Source organism: Megascapheus bottae, chromosome 26 (assembly GCF_031878675.1).
Source record: "Megascapheus bottae isolate mThoBot1 chromosome 26, mThoBot2.hap1, whole genome shotgun sequence".
Lineage (NCBI taxonomy): Eukaryota > Metazoa > Chordata > Mammalia > Rodentia > Geomyidae > Megascapheus > Megascapheus bottae.
Window position 1 is genome coordinate 1,301,140 of NC_143534.1, and position 19,355 is coordinate 1,320,494.

Here is a 19,355-nt window from a genome sequence, read left to right on the forward strand (position 1 = left end):
CAGGTGACTGCTTTCATGGTATGACCAGCAGTCAGGAGGCTGCCTGAGCCCCTTCTCCTCACCCCTGCCCTGCTGCACCCTGTGCCCCCTTCTTCCCACCCCTGCCCGGCTACCCCATCAACTCTGAGGACTGAAGGCCCAGCTAACCCCCTTCTCTTCCCCAGGGGAGGAACGCCCCCGGGACCCCCCGGGCCCGGCAGAGGTCCAGGCGCCGGCTGGGGTGGAGGCCAGTGGGAAGACCAGCTGGCCGCAGTGGACGTGCTCGCGGGTGCAGCTCAAGAAGACGTGGTGGGGCGTGGCTGTGGTGCTGTGCGTGTGTGCCTCCTGGGCCGGCTCCACGCAGCTCGCCAGACTCACCTTCAAGACCTTTGACGCACCCTTCACGCTGGCCTGGTTTGCCACCAACTGGAACTTTTTATTCTTCCCGCTGTACTACGCGGGGCACGTATGCAAGTCTGCGGAGAAGCAGTCTGTGAAGCAGAGATACAGGTAGGGCTGGCGGAGGGCAGGCGCCGCCCGGGAGCTGTGCCCCAGGCCCGCGCTGGGCGGGCAGCGGGGATGGGCTCTGGGAATGGACACACCCGCTCTCTTGTGGGGTGAGGATGGAGCGCTGATAGCTGCCGCCCCCCCCCCCCAGCAGCCCCCGCATGGAAAGGGCAGGGAGCTGTCAGGCTCATGGAAGTACCTGGCCCCTTGAAGCCAAGCACAGATTCTAGAAGTGCCTGTGTGAGGGTCCCAGCCTGCCTCCCTGTGCTCTCAGGACACAGGCTTTGGAGTGAATCCCATGGCTGAGACAGCCCGGGGTAGACCCTGAGGCTCAGCCTGGCACAGCCCTGCAGGTACCTGAGTTATAATAAGGAGTTTGCCTGTCTTTAATCTAACGCCAACAGCGCCCTGCCACCCCAACAAAGCACTGAGATGGCAGTCTGGGCCTTTTTTGAAAAGAATCACTAGAAGAGCCTGGGCTAGTGTGGTTTTACACACCTGTAACCCCAGCTTTTCATGATGCTGAGGCAGAATGATTCCAATCTGTCCAAGGGGACAGAAGTCAGCCTGAGATCAAAGTGAGGATGAGACTCTGTCTGAAAAAATGAAGTCGCAAGGGCCGGGCATGTGGCTTTATCACCTTGCAAGCTCTGAATTCAAACCCCAATACTACCTCCTCAAAAGAAGACATTCTGGGAAAGAGTAGGAAATGGTGGGGTTGGAAGTCCGTTTGAGGGGAGTCCTTACACACAGAAAACTCACTAGCACCCAAGGTCAGTCTATTGTCTTTCTAAAAGAATGGAGAAGAGGCCTGCCCACAGTCGTGTTAAATGGAGGAGTAATGGGGAGGAAGGACCATTCTAATTTGTAATCAAGGTTAAAACCTAGATTGCATATTTCAGTCTTCTTAATGAAGACCTTCCGGCTGCAAGGTAGTCAGGTCTGCGGCTGAACTTGGCCTCTGGCTTCCAGCGATACTGGCTGTCTACCTCAGGGGTGATAAGATGCCTCCCCACCAGGGGGGTGAGAAAACATCACAGACTTCCTCTGAGGAGTCACGACTCACGCCTCCGACTCGAGGAGTCCCAGGAGGGAGCAAAAGTAAGAGCACATCTTTCATCTTTGCGCTGTAATCAACATTAATGCCAGAGCAAGCATCCAAGGCCGCAGAGATGGGTGCCTAGGCTGGACGGGTTAGCAGGGAGCTGGGGTGCAGGAGGAAGCAGAGGCTACAGTCCAGAGAGGAAGGCCAGGCCGGACGGCTGGAGCAGCATGAGCTTCCGGGAGCCGTGAGCGCAAGTTTCCTTTCCCCAGCCCTTGGGAGGCTCAGGCAGATGGCAGGCCGGGGGACCAGGCTGGGCCTGGTGCTGAGAGCGTACCGGCACCGGAGCCTGCTGCCAGCCCCCGGCTGCGCCCTGAGCACAGATGGCTTCAGGCTGTTGACTCTCAGCTCCGGATTTTCAAAGCGCTGTGGGTCTCCTCGTATGCAGCAGCCAGGATACAGGCTCTGCATGGCATCTCAGAGCCCCAGCCCGGTCCTCTGCCGCCCGCGAGACAAGGTATGTCAGCCTGTGTACAGTGGATGCTGTGCACGCCACCTTGCACAAGAAATCACTGCGTCGCCCAGTGGGGCTCAGACAGGAAGTGTCCGGAAATGTGCGACACAGGAGGCCTGCCGTCCAAATGCAGGGCAGAGTCCACGTGGCGAGCCCCGCCGGGCGTCGTAGGAGGAGGCAGCCTGGGCTCTGGTTGCCGGTGCCCCTCAGAGCACGGCCAGCGCACCAGAGAGCGGCCAGGGAGAGGCCCTGGGAGAGGCCAGCCTGTGGGTTCTCCAGGCCTGCAGACCTCATGCCCCACCCTGTGTCTGCCCCGTGTCTGCCCAGGCTCCCTGGCAGCCAGGAAGCCCGGGACAGCTGCGGGCACCCTGAGGAAGCAGCACCAGAGCTTGTGCTAGCCACGGCGAGGCCTGTGGGCCATGTGGTGTTTCCAGTGTCACGCACACACCGCAGACGCAGGCACCGTGGCACGGGGAAGCCATGTCCAGTCTGCGGCCTGGAGCCGCTGCGGTCCAGGGCGGGTGACGCATGCCTCCGCCCCCCGACCCTGGGCCAGGAAGATGGGCTTTCCAGATCTGAGGGTGGCTGCGGCTGGCAGAACCCATGAGCAGAGCAGGCATTTATGATCCCATCGGCCAGCCTTCCAGGAATTTCTGATCTAATGACCTGCTTTCCAGAGCAGAGGCTGGGACCTTCTGCCATCACACCACTGCTAAGGGAAGTGAAGGTGTAGACAGATGTCTAACAGATGTTCCCTCTGCCTCGGGAAGCTGGCCAGCCATTGATTCTGAGCCATGTTCGGAGCCAAAAAGGGACAAGGCCATTTGGGGTCCCTGCACACAAGGCCCGGGCACGGATACCTGGCTACACACAGGCAGCCATCCTGGATTTTGCACAGCAGCCACACTTTGCTGGCCATTCAAAGACAGAGTGAGGGAGCTTGTTCAGTCTGAAAATGGTCAGTGTGCATGTTGACTGCAAGAGGCTCTGGGGATTGCCTTCCAGGATTCCAGAGCCTGGTACAGAGCCAGCGAGGCAAGGCAGGTCCAGAGCCTTCTGGGAGGGCTGACAGCATGGGGTCCAGGGAGCTGCTTCTGGGATGCAGCAGGGAGATGAGGGGAGATGAGAGCCCCGTATCAGGCAGAGGAGGTCTGGTCGTGGCACAAACCATGCCAGGTGCCCTCCGGGGACGGCCAGAATGAGCCCTGAGAAGAGCCATCCAGCCGCTCTGTGGGCGGTGGGTAAATGGCAGCAGCTCGAGTCAGTCCCTTCACCAATCACGCCTGATGTCTGTGCCCAGGGCAGGCGTGGTTCCTGACCCCAGAGGGCTCCTGACTCAGTGGGAGAGAGCTCACAGGATTGCAGAGTAGAATGGGAGGAAGAGGAAGAGGAGGAGGAGGAGGAGGCAGGCACGGCTGTGCTGACGGGAGGCTCTGGAGTCCGGCGGGGGCCTGGGAGAGGCTGCAGCTGGCCACGGGTCCGGGTCCGGCGGGACCACTCCCTAGGTGGTGTTTGGATGATGGAGAATTCCCATGGCCAGGCTGCTTTCCGGAGTGGGGCTTAGGAGCGTGTTATGTAAGCGGGTGGAGCATATGTTCCCACTTCCCACGGAGGCGGGTGGCTGTCAGGTGTCTGCGGGGAGCGGGCTGGTTCCCCCGCTACAGCAAGAAGTTCAAGTGCAGACCAGGAAGGCTTCTGGGTCTCCCACTCTGACCTGGCCGCCTCCGCCCCGGCCTAGGGCAGGCTCTTGTGCTGGAAACAATCCCCTCAGATCCCCAGAGTCACCAAACTCCAGCCTCCAGAAGGTGGGGGAGATTCTTTCCAGGGAGCTTGGGTGCAAACACGCCAGTCACTGTGGTGCATGCAGAGCCGGGGCCCGGGGAGCGGTGCCCCCCCCTCACCACCAGCAGGCCTCGCACTCCACACGCACACGGGGTTCCCGTGCCCGCTCCACGGAGCCCCACACACATCCCGGCCGCGTCGGGTGAAGTGCCACATTTGAGGGGGACAGGGAGAGCCTGCCAACCCACCAGTCCTGCAGAGTGAGTGCCCTCCAGGTGTCAGGCCCCCGCCCCAGGACAGTGACAGTCTGCATCTTGAGGCACTGCCCTTCCAGTGGGAAAGGAGCAGGAATGGCACGTGGCACCCAGCTGGCAAAGATGGAGTCAGGCGTGCCTAGGGCTGGGAGTCTGTCCTGTCTTGCCTGTGCCTGTGGCCGCCTGGTATGTCCTTGCCGGGTGCTAATCAGCTCCTTGTCACTTCTCCCTGTGTGCGCATCTTCCCGCTGCAGCCTGCACTCTGCCAGCTGTGATGGCACCCGAGAGACTGTGTGCCCTCACCCGGCCCCAGTCCATTGGCAGGCGGGGCCTGGGCAGACTCTGTGGGGTTCCAGGAGCCCATTTGAGTGACCAGGTCAGAGGGTCCAGGGACGGAGGACAGGGCGAGGTCTTGCACGCCCAGACATCCCTTAGTGGCGGTGACATCCCTGGGGTGCAGGCTGCGTCCTGTCCGGAGAGGAGCAGAGGCTGGGTTTCCACATGGCGTCTCAGGGAGCCTTCAGGGCGCCCTTCAGCCTGGACCCCCATTTCACAATGCTCCTCACCCCAGAACCACGAGCTCAGCCTGGAGACTCCGTGATGACTTGCAGTGACACTGGCATGCGGTCACACCACACCACAACAAAGAACCCAACCGGCCCCAATAACTTGCTTTTCTGATGTTTGTGCAAATCGTATTCTTGTGTTTTCTGGACCTTTTGAGATAGAGTTACAGCAATTATATTAGTACCTCTCCGCCCATTTCCTACTGCAGGCAAAGAAAAAAAAAACAAATGTAATTTATATACTTAAGGCAACATTTAGAAATGTATCAGGACGGTTTTGTGCTTTTCTTTCCTAAGTGGCTTATTTTATAATGCTTATGTTTAATGAGTTACTCTCAATCATACATACATTATTAATTCATACCATAGGACAAATTAAAAGCACCCAGGAAACGAAAGCTCCCCTGTTGTTAGACGCATTACGCAGCCTTAATTTCCTCCTTTCTCTAGAGGAGAAAAAGCGAATAGTTATTTCCTGGAAAGATGTTGGGTAACTTTTCGTGGCGGCTGGGTGGGGTGCGTCTCCCTGCAGCTCCCCAGCGGCTTGGTGGCTGTCTGGCCCTGACGAAGCTGAACGGAAGCCTCGGAGAGCATCCGTGCTGCCGGGGGTGTTTTCTCACACCTCCCAAGCCCTGGGGCGGGGAATGCCCTGTCACACCTGCATCTTGCAGAGGCTTCTGCCCCAGCTGTGCGAAGTGTAGTCTATCCTCTCTTGACGGAGCCCTCAAGATGCCCTGGGCCAAACCCCCAAGTATCCAGGGTGCAAGCACCTGGGGTCCTCCCGAGAGAGGGGTGGGTGCTGGCAGCTAGGAGCCCTGCTTCTCCAGCAGGCCACATGACGTGCCTGTGGGAAGCCCTGTGCCCAGCACAGCAGAGGAGGAGGTGGGCACTGCCAGCCTCCTTTCCCACCATCCTGGCACTCTCAAAGCCTCCCCGGGTTTTACAGATGTTGGACAAAGAATGAGCAGGGGTTAAAATGTCCCCTGTCCACCTGCAGAGGTGTGAGAGGCTGCGAGTTGATCTGCATAGCGAAGTATCATACTGAACAGTCTCCATTCTTCCCCTCCCTCAGGGGGGGGCGGGAGAAGGAAGGCCTCCAGTGGGGGTGGCGGTTCAGGGGCTCCTCACATTCCTGGTCAGAGAGGATAGGCTGAGATTTGTCCTCTCCAGGGACGAGGTAACCATGTGTGGCTTCCAGAACAGCCCCTCCACCCATTGCCTGGCGAGTCCTTCGGCTCTGAAGTGGTTGGAGAGCGAGTGTTTTGCTATCTCTAGTTTTGTCTGGAGATTTAGTCTGAGGTTGGCGGCCCCAGCCCAGGGACGCCTGCGTGGAACGCGCCCTCGTGGACCTCGGTTCTGCCTCCGCCTTGCTCCTAAACCCCTGGGAGACTTTATTCGGGGAGTCTCTACGTGTTCTTCCAGAAGGGCCTTCCTGGCATGCTTGTTTACCAGTGCATTCCTGTGCGCATTCGCTTCGAGGGTAGAGATCAGGAAGAAGGGTGGGGGGCTTGCCCTGGGAGGGGAGCACATAGCTGGAAGTTCAGCTTGTGTCTCAGAGGTGGGGGAAGGCACCTCTGGGCTTGTGGAGCTTGGGCAGGCTCTGCTTTCTTCAGCAAGCCTCAGCCAGGAGAAGAGGCCGGCCTGTGGCTGCAGGCTTCCCTCTCCTGCAGGCGCAGATCCCGCTTCTCAGCCCCCGGCTCTGGGGACTGCGTGCCCGTTGTGTCTCCTTGGCTCCTTTGTTAAAAACCAGCTGGCCGCGATGCACACGGTTCTGCCTGGGCACTCTCTTCTGTCTGCATGGTCTGTGTGTCTGTTTGTGTGCCAGGACCGTGGTGTTTGAGTGAGGGAAGAGCTTGATCGCGTATGTAAGTCAAGTGGTTGTGACGTGGCCAACTGTGTTTTTTTGTTCAAGGTGGTTTTGGCTATTCAGCGTCTCTCAGGTTTCTGAACAAATATCCAGAGTGTTTTATCCCTCCATTTCTGTCAAGAGTCACAGCTCTGTGGTGTGTGGATGGGAAGAGGCTTCGGTCGTGAGCATTTAGCTCAGGGTGGACGTTCCACCTGCACTCTCAGCTCCTCCACCCCCTCCCCTGGCACCCCAGCGACCCAAGACAAGAGCAAGACAGACAGACAGACAGACACCTCTCGTCTCCCGGGGCTTCCTTCCCCACGTGTAGCCCACAGTGTGCACAGGCCTCAGCTAGAGGAAGGAAGACTTGGGGTACGGGTTGGAAACAGGCCCGCACACAGGTTCCCGTCAGGTGGATTCACAAACCCCCCTCCACAGCGGCTCCGTGCCGCTCTGAGAAATAACTTGAGGCCATGGCAGCCCTGGAAGTCCACGTGTGTGTCCTCACAGGGCCCACCGCACAGGTGCTCGGGCGTGGCTGTCCAGGACTGGCTCTTCTTGTGGGAGGAGGAAGCAGCCCCATCTCCCCCTGCCTGGGCGGCCTCTGTGCTTCCCCCATGCACTCAGGCTCCTCGGGTGTCTGAGCTCGGCAGCAGGAGGACCAAGTGCACCGTGAGGCCTCTGGGCCTGTCCCTCGGCGTGTCTGAGGGTGAGTCCAGGCTCTGCCCAGAACCAGGTCCAGTCGTGAGCTCCGGGAGGTGGTGAGGACCCATCCCTCCCCCAACTGCCCAGCTAGGCTCCCACCCAGCCCCTGACACTTCATAGGAGGAACAGGGCTGCCTCACTGCCATGCAGCGCCCCCCCCCCCCCCCGCCATCTGTACCCGGGAAACAGCCCTTCCCTGTTGGCTTTGGCTGTGGAACAAGAATTGCCTGTGGACATTCCCGGGTTACTACTGTGCGGGGCTGCGGGGGTCGGGGGGGGGGGGGCTGGAGAGCAGGTGTGCCGCTGGTCACGCGGCCTTGCATGTGGGTAGCCTGAGTGTGCACTGGTGGAGGCACAACAAAGGAACGGCTGGTAATGCAATCGTGCAAGCAACTGACCCCGCTCCCCTGAGCTGGGTGCTGCCTGCAGAGCCAGACCAAGTGAGCCAAGGAAGGGAGCGGCACATGGCGGAGTGGAGTAGAAACCTCGGGGTCCGTCCAGGCCCAGGGCTGCTGGGAGGGAGGGAGTCCCTGGAGAAGAACATGAGTGCTAACTGGACAGTGACGTCTGGGAGAATTATAAGCCTTATCAAAAGTTACCAGCCCTGGTGGCTCGAGCCAGTAATCCTGACCATTCAGGGGCTGAGATCTGAGGATCAGAGCTTCAAAGCCAACCAGGCAGAAACGTTCATGAGATTCCTATCTCCAGCTAACCAGCAAAAAGCAGAAGTGTTCATGTGGCTTTAGTTAGGGGTAGAATGCCAACCCAGTGCCCAGGCTCTGAGTTCAAGCCCCAGGACTGGCACACACTAAAGAAAGTGTTATTTACTATGCAAAATAACCTTCACCTCAGTGCATTTAATAGTTGAAGGGATCAGGGACAACACAGGGCCCTCAACACAGGAAGACCACAGGAGCTGAGAACGCCCACTGCTGTCTGTAAGCTCCCCATCAGGGCCAGGGCCCGCTCCACAACAGCAGGCTGGGAGAGCATGCTGGGAACTCCAAGAGGAGGAGGAGGAGGAGGAGGAGGAGGAGGAGGAGGAGGAAGAGGAGGAGCAGCAGCAGCAGCAAGGGAGGAAGGGAGGAAGGGAGTCTGGAGAGGAGAGAATAGAATAAATAAGGAGGTCTCCCAGTTCGGGCAGGGGACTCAGTTTTTTCTAGAAGGCTCTGATGGAGAAGGACCTCTGGGCAGCCTCTGAACCAGGGCCAGCTCAGCACAGCAGATCCGGGGTCTCAGTGCTCTGGGCACCAGACACAGGGAAAACAGTCTTGCCTGTTGCCTGGGTGAAGGGGTGTGGCCTGCAATAGTTCTGTTGGAGTTCTGAGCCCCAGGCCTGGCAGAGAAGACGTGTGTGTAGCTTACGCTGCTGTAATCATGACAATTTGTAGCAAGAGAAAACTACCACCACATATTTTAAAAGACAGACTTGGAAAAGCACCAAACCAAATCTATAAATGAAGATGGCAATAATTGAAACTGAAAAACACAGTAAACACATTGAAAAGTAGATTATGCTTGCCCAGAGGAGGTGGGGAGAAAAAGTTAATAAATTCAAGGTTAGGCTGAAGAATTTACCCAGAATACAGCCCTGAGAGACGAGACAGAAGGAGGTGCGATAAGAAAAAGACCTGAGATTAGTCACTGCCTGCCAAGAACTTGACAGAGATCAGAGTGGGGGCTGGGAGGGGCTGAGTTCTCAGGGAGTAAGGTAAGAGCGAGATTCCAGAGGCAAATTAGATGCTGTGATCTAATTTGGGGATCACAGGGGTACCTCTGTTCTTTCAGCCTCTTGGGAGGCAGAGAGAGGAGGATCACAGTTGAAGGCCAATCCAGGCAGTGTTAGAGACCCTATCTGAAAAACAAGCTACCCACAGTGGCACAGGTCTGTAAATCTCGGTCAGGATGGGATATCAATGCTCCGACCCTCTCTGAAAAGCAAAGTAATAGCAAAAGGCTAAGGTGTGGCTCAAGTGGTAGAGAGCCTGTCTAGAATGTCCGATGCCCTGAGTTCAAACTTCAGTATCACCACCCCTAGGAAAGCAAAGCAAAACAGAACCCACATTGTGTATATAATTAGACACAGAATGAAATTGTCTTCAATCGTCTCATGCTGTTTTTAACCGAGGCGGTGGGAGATGTGCAGCTAGGATATGCTCTGGGAGTTCGGTGAGGCTGTTTGTCTCTCGTGGCCCATGAAGGTGGAGGCAGGTGCAGTGGCAGCCCCCAGGGGGGGGAGAGGGGGAGCTGGTCACGTGCTGTGGTCCCCTTGCTGGGCTTGGGTCCGTGTGCGTGGACACCTCGCCCCTCGGGGCTCAGCCACCAGCAGCGCCATGCCTGTGCGCCAGAGCCCTTCCTCAACACACCATGCAAACTTAAAACCCCGATGAAGTCCAAATCACAGGCTTCCTGAAATGGTTGCGGGAGGCTAGCTGTAAAGTTAAAAGTGAGGGCGCAGGGCCCAGAGATCCCGGGCCTCGCAGTTGAGCTGCTGCCCAGCCGCCCAGGCAGGCAGAGGCCCACACAGCCCCGCGGTGTGGTGACCTAGCCTTCCCTGCTTCCAGAACCTCACCGTGTCCCTGACGTGCTGGCGGCTGAGGTCTCGTGGAGACGCTCATACACGGGAAACACCTCTAAGCCAGCCTCAGTGGACTCATTGTTAGTCCACGACTTCCTCGGGCTCAGAGCTGCCGCCTCCTGCAAAGCAGAGTCACCGGCCTTTCTGTTACGTTTATGGGTGGGTGTTTGTTCTTGGTGAAAATACTTGGAAACCTTCAGGGAAGTGGTCAGGATGCTACAGCACTTGCAATGCCATGGGCTACAGTGCACTGTTTCGCCAGGCTGGCCTGAAGCTTTTCCTTGTTAGAGCCTCTGAGGTCTTGAGTAGCATCATCCGCTCGCATTTTGTGGGTCTTTCAGCTCCATCACCTCATCCTGTCTCACGAAGGGGCTTCGATGACTAAGGCCGCTGTGTATGTGGGGTTTGGCGCGACTCTCAGCTGCTGTGACAAACAACCACAGATAGGGTGTCCTGGGGGACACGTGTGGATTTCTCAGAGGGACGGAGGCCACAGCAGATCCGAGGTCCGTTCTCAGGACTGCAAACCCTGCTCTCACCTTCTCACTGCACCTGCGTGTGATGAGGAGAGGGACACGGAGGGAGGGAGGAGCAGGGGAGCGTGCGTTGAGCCTGCTGCTGGGCTCCACCAGAGGCCCCATCCCTCCCCGCTGTGCTGAAGATGCCACATGCGTGTGGACACAGACGTCACCCGACGATCTGGAGACCACGATGGAGGGGGAAGCTGGACGGGAGGCCCAAGCCAGCGATGGCATCCGGGAGCAGACCCTGGGTGCTCAGCGAGTGAGAGAGGAGATGATGCCCCAAACCCCAGCTCTCCCGAGGGGAGGGGTCCTCTCCTCCCCTCCTGAAGAAGGTTTGTCCCGCGGAGTCAGGAAGCTGCGTGGCAGAGCGCCCCGACGAGCTTCTTCACTGGACAGAGACAGGGAGGAGAGAGGAGGTTCACAAGTCCTCTCTGCCCAAGACTGCCACCACAGGTGAGAGGGAGGTGCCAGGCGGCCTGCAGGACCACCTGGGGCCCCGCTTCCCTTGTAGGCTGGTCTGGATGTGGAGAAGGATGAGGGCAGAAGTCTGGCAATGCCAGGATGAGCTATGTCCATTGTCTGTTTCGAGGCCTGGGCTTTGCCAGGTTATAGAAACATGGGAGGTGTTTTCCCTTCCCAGGCTCATTAGCTCCACTTCTCCAGCCCAGCGACCCGCACCCAGACAGCTCCCCACCAGCTCAACGGCCAGCACCCAGACAGCTCCCCACCAGCTAAGTGACCAGCACCCAGACAGCTCCCCACCAACTCAGCGGCTGGCACCCAGACAGCTCCCCACCAGCTCAGCGGCCGGCACCCAGACAGCTCCCCACCAGCTCAGCGACCAGCACCCAGAACCTGCAGACTGCAGTGCGCTGGCTCTGCTGAGCGGCACGGTGGGTGCTTCCCAGTGCAGTAACCACACTGAGCTGGCCACCACTGGTGACCGGTCCTCCCATCTAGCTGGACTTTTGTCCCCGTTGACTGGCCACGTCCTCCCAGGCTCGCAGTGGTCCACGGGGTGTGAGCACTGGGCAGTCACGGCACACCCTGTGAATGCGTACGGTTGCCTTCTGTCGGTGAAAAAGTCATGGTCTAGTCTCTAAAAGAAATAAAAATTCAAAGGAGAAACATGGTTGAGTAGAGATAACAAGAGAGGAAGCCGAGCGACGTGAGGCCCACGGGCACACGCCCTCACTTGGCAAGTTCTTGTTGGTGGTGTCTATGAAGTGCTGGATGCCAGACGTGCTGTATCTCCTTCCTGCTCCCAGTCCCAGAGGTGAAAACCACTGCTCTCTGCTTGCTGGAGATGAGGAAACTGAGGTCCAGAGAGGCTGAGCACAAACTGTCTCTTACCTTGGTTGGGAATTGAACTCAAGCATCCACGTCCCTGAGCAGACCCTGCTGGCAGCCCATGCCAGGGCCTCCGTCCTCTACAGGTTCGTGAGAGCAGGGGCAGCACAGGCCAAGCTCTCTCCCGGCAACGGAGGCCTTGTCTGTGCCCCTAGCCCACATGCAGAGGCCCTGGGCCCCCCGTGAACCCTTAGGGAAATAACAAAGGCCAAGTTGGGGCTGAAAGTACACAGCACGCCTTGCGTGTGCACAAAAAAATGAAATGAGAACAGAGAGCTTACACTAAGCCGCAGCTTCACAGCCAGGGCCTGCTTCCTGCACTCCGCCGGCCAGGCTGGAGATTCAACGTGAGACATAATAGACGAGAAAAGCCCCGGCAGAGCCTGTACTACGCCCAGAGTCCAGAGGCAGAGGGCTCGGGCTCTCATCAGACTGCTGTGTCTCTTTCGTGGGCTCTGACAACACTGAGTTTTCTTCCAAGTGAAAAGCTTCGCCCTTCTGAAGGTCATCCACGGCGTTCTGAAGGCTATCTGTGGACAGATTAGTTGACCACTAATCATGGACCCCTCCCAGTTCAAGAGAAAACCTGAGGTGATGACTGCACACATTTAAAGATTCATGCATCCGGTGCCAGCTGGTGGTGGTTCTGAGTGCTGTCCCTGAGTTGGGTGTTTGGGGTTTTTTTCCTCTCTCAAGGCTGGTACTCTACCGCTTGAGCCACAGCTCCACTTCTGACTTTTCTGGTGGTTCCTTGCCAATAAGAATCTCACGGACTTTCCTGCCTGGACTGGCCAAGTGGGGGCTGGAAGTTCACAGCCTGCCGTGCACGCGCACACAAAACCTAGCTGTGTTCTGAGCACTCTGTGGCCATGGCGCTCTCAGCGCCTAGGAATAAAGTAGCGTGTGAACCCTGGGTTCAAGTCTGCCGGTGTTTGTGGGCACAAAAAGCACCAACACCCCAGATCAAGTGAACACTAAACCGGCCCGGTGGCTCTGAAGCAGAGAGGTAGATCTGATCATGGCGCAAGTACATGGATTCTGTGAAACTGAGGCGCCCGAGGGGGACTGGAGCCTGGATCCTCAGAGGAGCAGAGACCCAGCCTGCAAGGACTCCAGGGTCGTCCGTTGGCCGTTGTTGAGGCTTTCCCCAGCACGCCACGAGCCTGCACTCCATTTCTACGGTGGACGTGGTGACGTGTGGAGTCCAGTTCTTGGATCAAGAGAACGGCCACTTCTGCACCTGCAAACGGCCAATACCTGCTCTGATCCACAGACGGGCGGCGACGAACAGGGCCTCAGCAGCTCCTCCTTGCTCACTGGGGACGGCTCTGTAATGGAGGCTCCTCTCTTCCTTTCATGCATGCCCAAGCTGAGGCTCAGCTAGGAGGTGATGGGGGCTGAATGCAGACCTGACTTCTACGTCTGTGCACAGGACAGCACCTGGTACACAACCCGTCCTGCCTGTGTCTGCTGTCGGTCCCTCTGATCGCCTACCTTGTGCTCTTAGCTCCTCGATGGGGTTCTGGGAGCCCCGGATGGATTTGGACAGGTCTCCTGGGTGCTCCTGATGCAGCTCATAGCTCCTTGCCCTCTTCTTGCTCTAGACCTCTAGTGCTCCTCACCCCATTCTGTTCCAGCTACAGCAGAAGCTCTTAGAATAGATGCTCCGTGTCGGTGTCCAGTTGTAGGCAACCAGACCACCAGAGCCAGACATGGCCCACACTGGGCTGAGGAAGGTCAAGGGCAGCAGAATGTACACGCGAAGGACGTGGAGCCTTTGCAATCCACTGGGATGGCCTTGCGGTACCGCTCGTGGGCCACTGTGGACAAGAGCTCACTGGGTCACAGCCCTCCACCATGACACCTGCAGGAGCCCAGGCGGAGTCACACATCTCCAGGACCCGTCTGCCCGCTCTGGGGGGCACAGGGCAGCCCCGGCCATGCCCCAGGAGCTCTGAGCAAATGTGTGCATTCGCAGGAGGTTAGACATAACAAAGGAGAGGTGGAGAGCCAGCGGCTCTGGGATGGGTTGGTGTGTGTAGGGTGGCAGAGGCCCTGGAGGGAGCCGTGGGGAGGTGGCAGGAAGCTCAGAGGAACAGGCTCGTTACAAAGCCCGGAACTGTTCTGTGGGAGAGGGGAGGCCTACCAGAGCAAGGGAAACCCAAGACATGTCCACTGCAGAGAAATAGCAGTGGGAATGTCCACTGGGTCCTGAGTGGTCGGCCTGGCATCTGCGTGGGTGAGGAGGCAGGAGGCCGAGAGCTGGAGCGAGAGGAGGGCTGCATGCGGGACCCAGGCAGACTGAGAAAGGTGAGGGTTCAGAAGAGGGAAGGCGAGTGGGAGCCATGCCGGCTGTGTGGGAGAGCAGAGTCAGGTGGGGAGGAGGAGGCCTGGGAGGTGGGGAGAGGAGGACTGGGGCTGGGAGAGGGTCGGAGGCTCTCAGGAACGGCATGGGCTGTGTCTCTCCCGGGTCCTTGGTGGGTCTTCGCAGTATGAACAATTGTGTCCTTTGGGTCTAAGAAACTTTCTGGAACTGTTTCCTGTGTTATGTCTTCCACCTCATCTTTCCATGTCCTCTCTAAGGACCTTCTTTTCGTTCCACACTCTCTGTTCTGGTTGAATCTTCTCATTTTCGCATCTGCCCTGCAAAATCCTCATCTTCTTTTGAGCTTCCACCCATGCAGCCCAGCTCTACCTTGAGTAAGAATCGCAGAGCGTTCTCTCCATCTGTCCAGTGCAGTATGGCTTTATGGTTATCGTTTATCTTTACTCGTCTTTCTCACCAAAGTATCAGTCCTATTGTTTCAGTTATGCCATGAACTTCTCAAGAGCAGAGACTGCTCTTGGAAATTAAATCCAAAGCTGCTGACTGGCTTAATCGTTTTAGGGGCTGGTGGTCTGGGGTCAGTAGCAGAGTATCTGCCTAGTAAGAAGTCCTGAGGTCAAACTGAAGGACTGGCAGAAAGAGAAACCTGAACTTGACGCGGTGTATGGTTGACCCACATCTGCTGCCCTCACCTCTCAGGAGGCGGGATGTAGATCAGTTCCGGGTTCAGTCCAGGCAGAAGAATTCTGAGAAGGCCGTGTCCTTCCTTCCCCGCTGAGATCCTGGAAACATGCAGGTCACGCCTTTGTCGTCCTGGTGATTCCGCTTAGGCTTGATAGGGAGAGCAATAGGACAACGGTCTTCTCACTCATATTTCATTGGTCTGTGATTGTGTTTTAGCACATTAGACGAATACTCTACCAGTTGAGCCACACTCCTGGCTCTTGTGTCTTTGCTTTGTTTTTGAGATAGTGTCCTTTCCTTCTCTCTGCCTGGGCTAGCCTCAAACTCATGATCTTTCTGCCTCCACCTCCCACCACAGCTGGAAGATTACGAAATAACTCATTGAATTCATGTGATTGAAATGACCAGGAACAGTTGACACTAATAAGATTGTAAACAAAGAGCTTTAATCTTGGTGGGCTTCCAATCAGCCTTGAGTGGAAAAGTGCCCAGTTCCTGAGTTCAAACCCAGGTACACACACACACACACACACACACATCTATACCCATCCTGCTCTATCCACCCTCTCTAGTCTCGTAACTCCCTTCTCTTCTCAGCCAGTGACAGAACCACTCAGTCCACAGCCCTGGGCTTTGGAGCAAACAACCCCAACTAACCTTCCTGGCAAAGCCATTGGCTCCAGTGCCAGCAGGCAGAAAAAGGGTGTGAGTCTGGGATGTGAGGCCCGTCAGCTGACAAAAGCAGTAGGTCTAAAACCTTTCACAAAAAAGTCTTTATTGATGGTATTGATTTAAATGAGAATACAGAAATAGACCCTGAGCCTTCCTACATTTTCTCTACAAAAAAACAAAAACGAAGTCGCTCGGTAGAGAAGGAAGCGGGTCTGCCTCAACCACGAGTGTAATAACAGCGCCTCTCTCCCTCTGCCTGTTCTAGGGACTGCTGTGGACTGTTTGGAGAGAATGGCTTGACTTTGAAGGTGTTTTTTACCAAGGCTGCCCCTTTTGGGGTTCTCTGGACCCTGACAAACTACCTGTACTTACATGCAATAAAGAAAATAAACACTACGGACGTCTCCGTGTTGTTCTGCTGCAACAAAGCATTTGTGTTCTTGCTCTCATGGACCGTTCTCAGGGACAGGTTCATGGGAGTGAGGGTAAGTTCCCTTCTTACTGTCTGCCTCCCCTCCCTCGTCTTGCAGCCTTGCTCCCCTCCCCTCCCCCCCCATGCCCACTCATTGGCTTGCTTGGCTCCCTGTGCTAGGCCATGGTGCCAGCTGCTAATCACTGGCCTCTGACTTGCAGGCAGCCCCGGAACTGACGTGGATCTGGGCTGCCTGGCCTTGCGCTCCCGCTGATGTGCGTTCATTAAAACACCTGCCCTCCCAGGCATTTCCACAGCTTGCTTTGGAGTGGGTGCCAGGCAGGGTCCCCACTGAGGCCTGGCTCTTCTTGTCCCCCTGGGGCTGGCGTTCCAGGCTGTGCCCTGCGGCTTGGAGCTCTCTGCCATGTTGCTGTTTCCTGGGTAGGGGGCATCTGAGACCCTGGGATCTGGGCATGCGTGGGTCTGGGTCCTGGGCTTGAACTGAGCAGGCGATGGCGCCTCCTGTGTGACAGGGGTGAGGCAGTGCATTGCTCTTGGAGCTAGCCAGACTTCACGAGACTTGTGTGACAAATGCAGTAGCAAAGGCCAGCCGGCCCAGGCGGTCAGCCCTGGGGGAGGGGCAGGTGGCACCCAGCGTGACAGCCTCGTGGTTCTTCCTGGCTCCCTCTGGTGGCCAGGAGCTGTTTCCTCCCACTGGAGAGAGGGCCGTTGAGTGCGCCATGGCCTCCTGCCCGGAGGCCAGAGGCGGTGAGGGAGCCGCTCTGGCTGCCAGCGCTGGGCTGACCCCAACACCCCCTCTGCCCCTGCCGCCTTGACCGGGCTGTGATGTCACGGGAGGGCGGGCAGGCCCCCACCCCCTGAGTTACTCAGATAGCCGTGGGAATGTGACTCAACTGCTGGGTCGTATTTTTAACTTGTAGCAGGGGGAGAATTTGTTTTGAGGCTGAGTGTTAATTTTGGAATAAAACCCCGCTCTCCAGAAAAGTCTTCGGTAAACAAATGATCTAATGAGTCTGCAGGGCTCCCGCTCTTCACAGCCCTGGGTCTGCCTGCCACAGGGCTGAGACTCGGCCGCCCCAGCATGCCCCTTGGTGCCAAGAGTCCAAAGAACTCGTGGAACCTTCTGTGTGACCCAGACATCCCCCAGAGATTTCCAAATGAGATCCTGCTGCAGGGGAGAAAAATTTTGAGGTTCGTTTGCAACTTACTTAGCTGAGGAAGACAGGGTGTCTTTGGGGCTTGGCGAAGGAGGTGTGAATGTCAAAGGACCCCCCGTCCCAGACAGTTTTAGAGCCCCGGATCTTTTCTTGGCTGCTGTTCAGAGCTAAGACAGGTGTTTCCAGCACCCTGCCCTCACACCCCGTCTACCCACACGGCCATTTGACCGATCGCCACACACTGACGTTTGTGCAGGCGGTGCTGGGGGGGGGCTGCAGTGTGGGTGATGGATGTTAGAACCCGCAGACCTGAGAGGTGCTGTGGGACTTGGGGGGAGGGCGCCCCTGGACACCAGCTGGACTGTGAGTTCCAGAAAATAACTGATTCCAGGACAGCTGGCCTTGCACAGAGGCCCTGGTCCACCAGCCCCTTCCATGGAGACTGGACATGCTCTGACGGGGCCACACTGGGGCCCCTGGGGCTGAGCCAAGAGTCTGAGATTAGCTGCATTGGCCGGGGGGGGGGGGCCGGGGCCCGGCCGGAGAGTGTGGGTCAGTCACGCGGGAGACGTGGGTGGCTCTGTCAGGACAGTTGCTCCGGTCATCAGCCGTGCTGTGGGGTGCACAAGCAGGCCTAGTTGGCCAGACAGACCAGAGAGAAGCAATGGTGCCTTACAAGGCCGGGGCCCAGCCACCCCACACGCTGAGGAAGCCCCTTGAACAGAGGGCCGGGCCAGCCACAGTTTTCTCTCAAAGGCACCCTGGTGGCCACTCACAGGGCCACGGTGTGGGGTGGCAGGGGCCCCAGGACCTTGTATTTGCTACTCACGTGTGGCCCTGGGGTCAAAGCCACCGTGTCTCTTAGTTTCCCCCGGGGCTTTTCGTGCTCACCTTGTCTAGCTCACCTCTGTCCGCATAGCATTAGACTATGAATATGTGTGTGAGACAGACAGATGGAGGGACGGACGGGGAGAGGGAGGCTTGCAGTGCCGCTGCTGCTCCTGCCAGGCCAGGAGCAGCCAATGGTGGCCTCGCTGGACCTGTGCAATCTCTAAATGCATGCAGGGTTCTCCAGGAATGCTACGCAAAGGGGTGTGTGAGTGTGTGAGTGTGTGTGTGTGTGTGTGTGTGTGTGTGTGTGTGTGTGTGTGTGTGTAATGCTTACCAACGCTGCAAGCAGGGGGACCTGTGGGTCTTCCTTCACCCTCACCTGTGTGACTTCAGGCAGCTTATGTAGCCTCTCTGAGCCTGGGTTGTCCTGCCTCTCAGGTGAGGAGAATGGAATTGAGCACACATGCACGTGCACACACACACGCACACACGCGCCCATGGCACAGGGTAGCTCTGTGGCTGCCTCTTGGTTCTGGCTATGCGCGCTGAGCCCACGCTCCTGAGAATGCAATCTCAAGGGGCCCCACCTGGGAGGCGTGGGGAGAGTGGAGGGGAAGCCGAGCGGCCCCAGGCCAGGGTCGTCGCAGCCCTGACTCGCAGTGCTCAGCAGCCACTGGTGTGAGAACGGGGGGAGCAGCTGCTGGACACAGGATCTGTATTTCTTGCCGACATCAAACTATCAGAAAACAGCCAGGCAGGTGCAGTGGCTACGACTGTAATCCCAGCTGGCTGGCAAGCGGGGAAAATCCTGGTTTGAGGAGTGAGAGGTCCAGATCCGTGACTAGAGACCAAAAGATGCTCTGTAAACAAGTAACAGCCAGGGCCTGGTGTGGCTCAGGTGGCGGCCTGCCTGCCCAGCAAGCGTGCGCCACCTCGGTCCCGGAGCAGGAGTGGGAGGCACAAAGGCGAGCTCCCTCGAGCGGCTTCCGAGGGGCCTTGGCAGGCAGCTGGCTTCTGGTGTGACCACCTGTGTCCAAGCCGCAGCGTCGGGGGTGCGGCCAGGGCCCAGCTGGCCACTCTGCACATGTCACCCACTCCAGGCTCTGTGGCCCTGCCATGCGTGGCCAAGTCCCAATCCACAGCCCCAGCACCCCGGCTCCGGCCGGCTCCTCCTCACGTCCTCTTCTCCTCCTCCTCACACCCTCTTCTCCTCCTCACGTCCTCTCCTCCTCCTCACGTCCTCTTCTCCTCCTCCTCACATCCTCTTCTCCTCCTCACGTCCTCTTCTCCTCCTCACGTCCTCTTCTTCTCCTCCTCACGTCCTCTTCTTCTCCTCCTCACGTCCTCTTCTCCTCCTCACGTCCTCTTCTCCTCCTCACGTCCTCTCCTCCTCCTCACGTCCTCTTCTCCTCCTCACGTCCTCTCCTCCTCCTCACGTCCTCTTCTTCTCCTCCTCACGTCCTCTTCTCCTCCTCCTCACGTCCTCTTCTCCTCCTCCTCACGTCCTCTTCTCCTCCTCACGTCTTCTCCTCCTCCTCACGTCCTCTTCTCCTCCTCACGTCCTCTTCTCCTCCTCCTCACGTCCTCTTCTCCTCCTCACGT

The 19,355-nt window shown here is 57.7% G+C and overlaps 1 protein-coding gene across 2 annotated transcripts in view; it reads left to right on the top strand.

The window, feature by feature from the left end:
* The window catches only part of Slc35f3 (solute carrier family 35 member F3), an 87,743-nt gene that overhangs the window by 61,269 nt on the left and 7,119 nt on the right, over positions 1 to 19,355 (top strand). For both annotated transcript variants that reach the window (XM_090318744.1, XM_090318745.1), the window contains 2 exons: positions 165 to 489; positions 15,598 to 15,817. In XM_090318744.1, the coding sequence (XP_090174870.1) occupies positions 165 to 489; positions 15,598 to 15,817 (545 nt within the window). The remainder of the gene's footprint in view (positions 1 to 164; positions 490 to 15,597; positions 15,818 to 19,355) is intronic.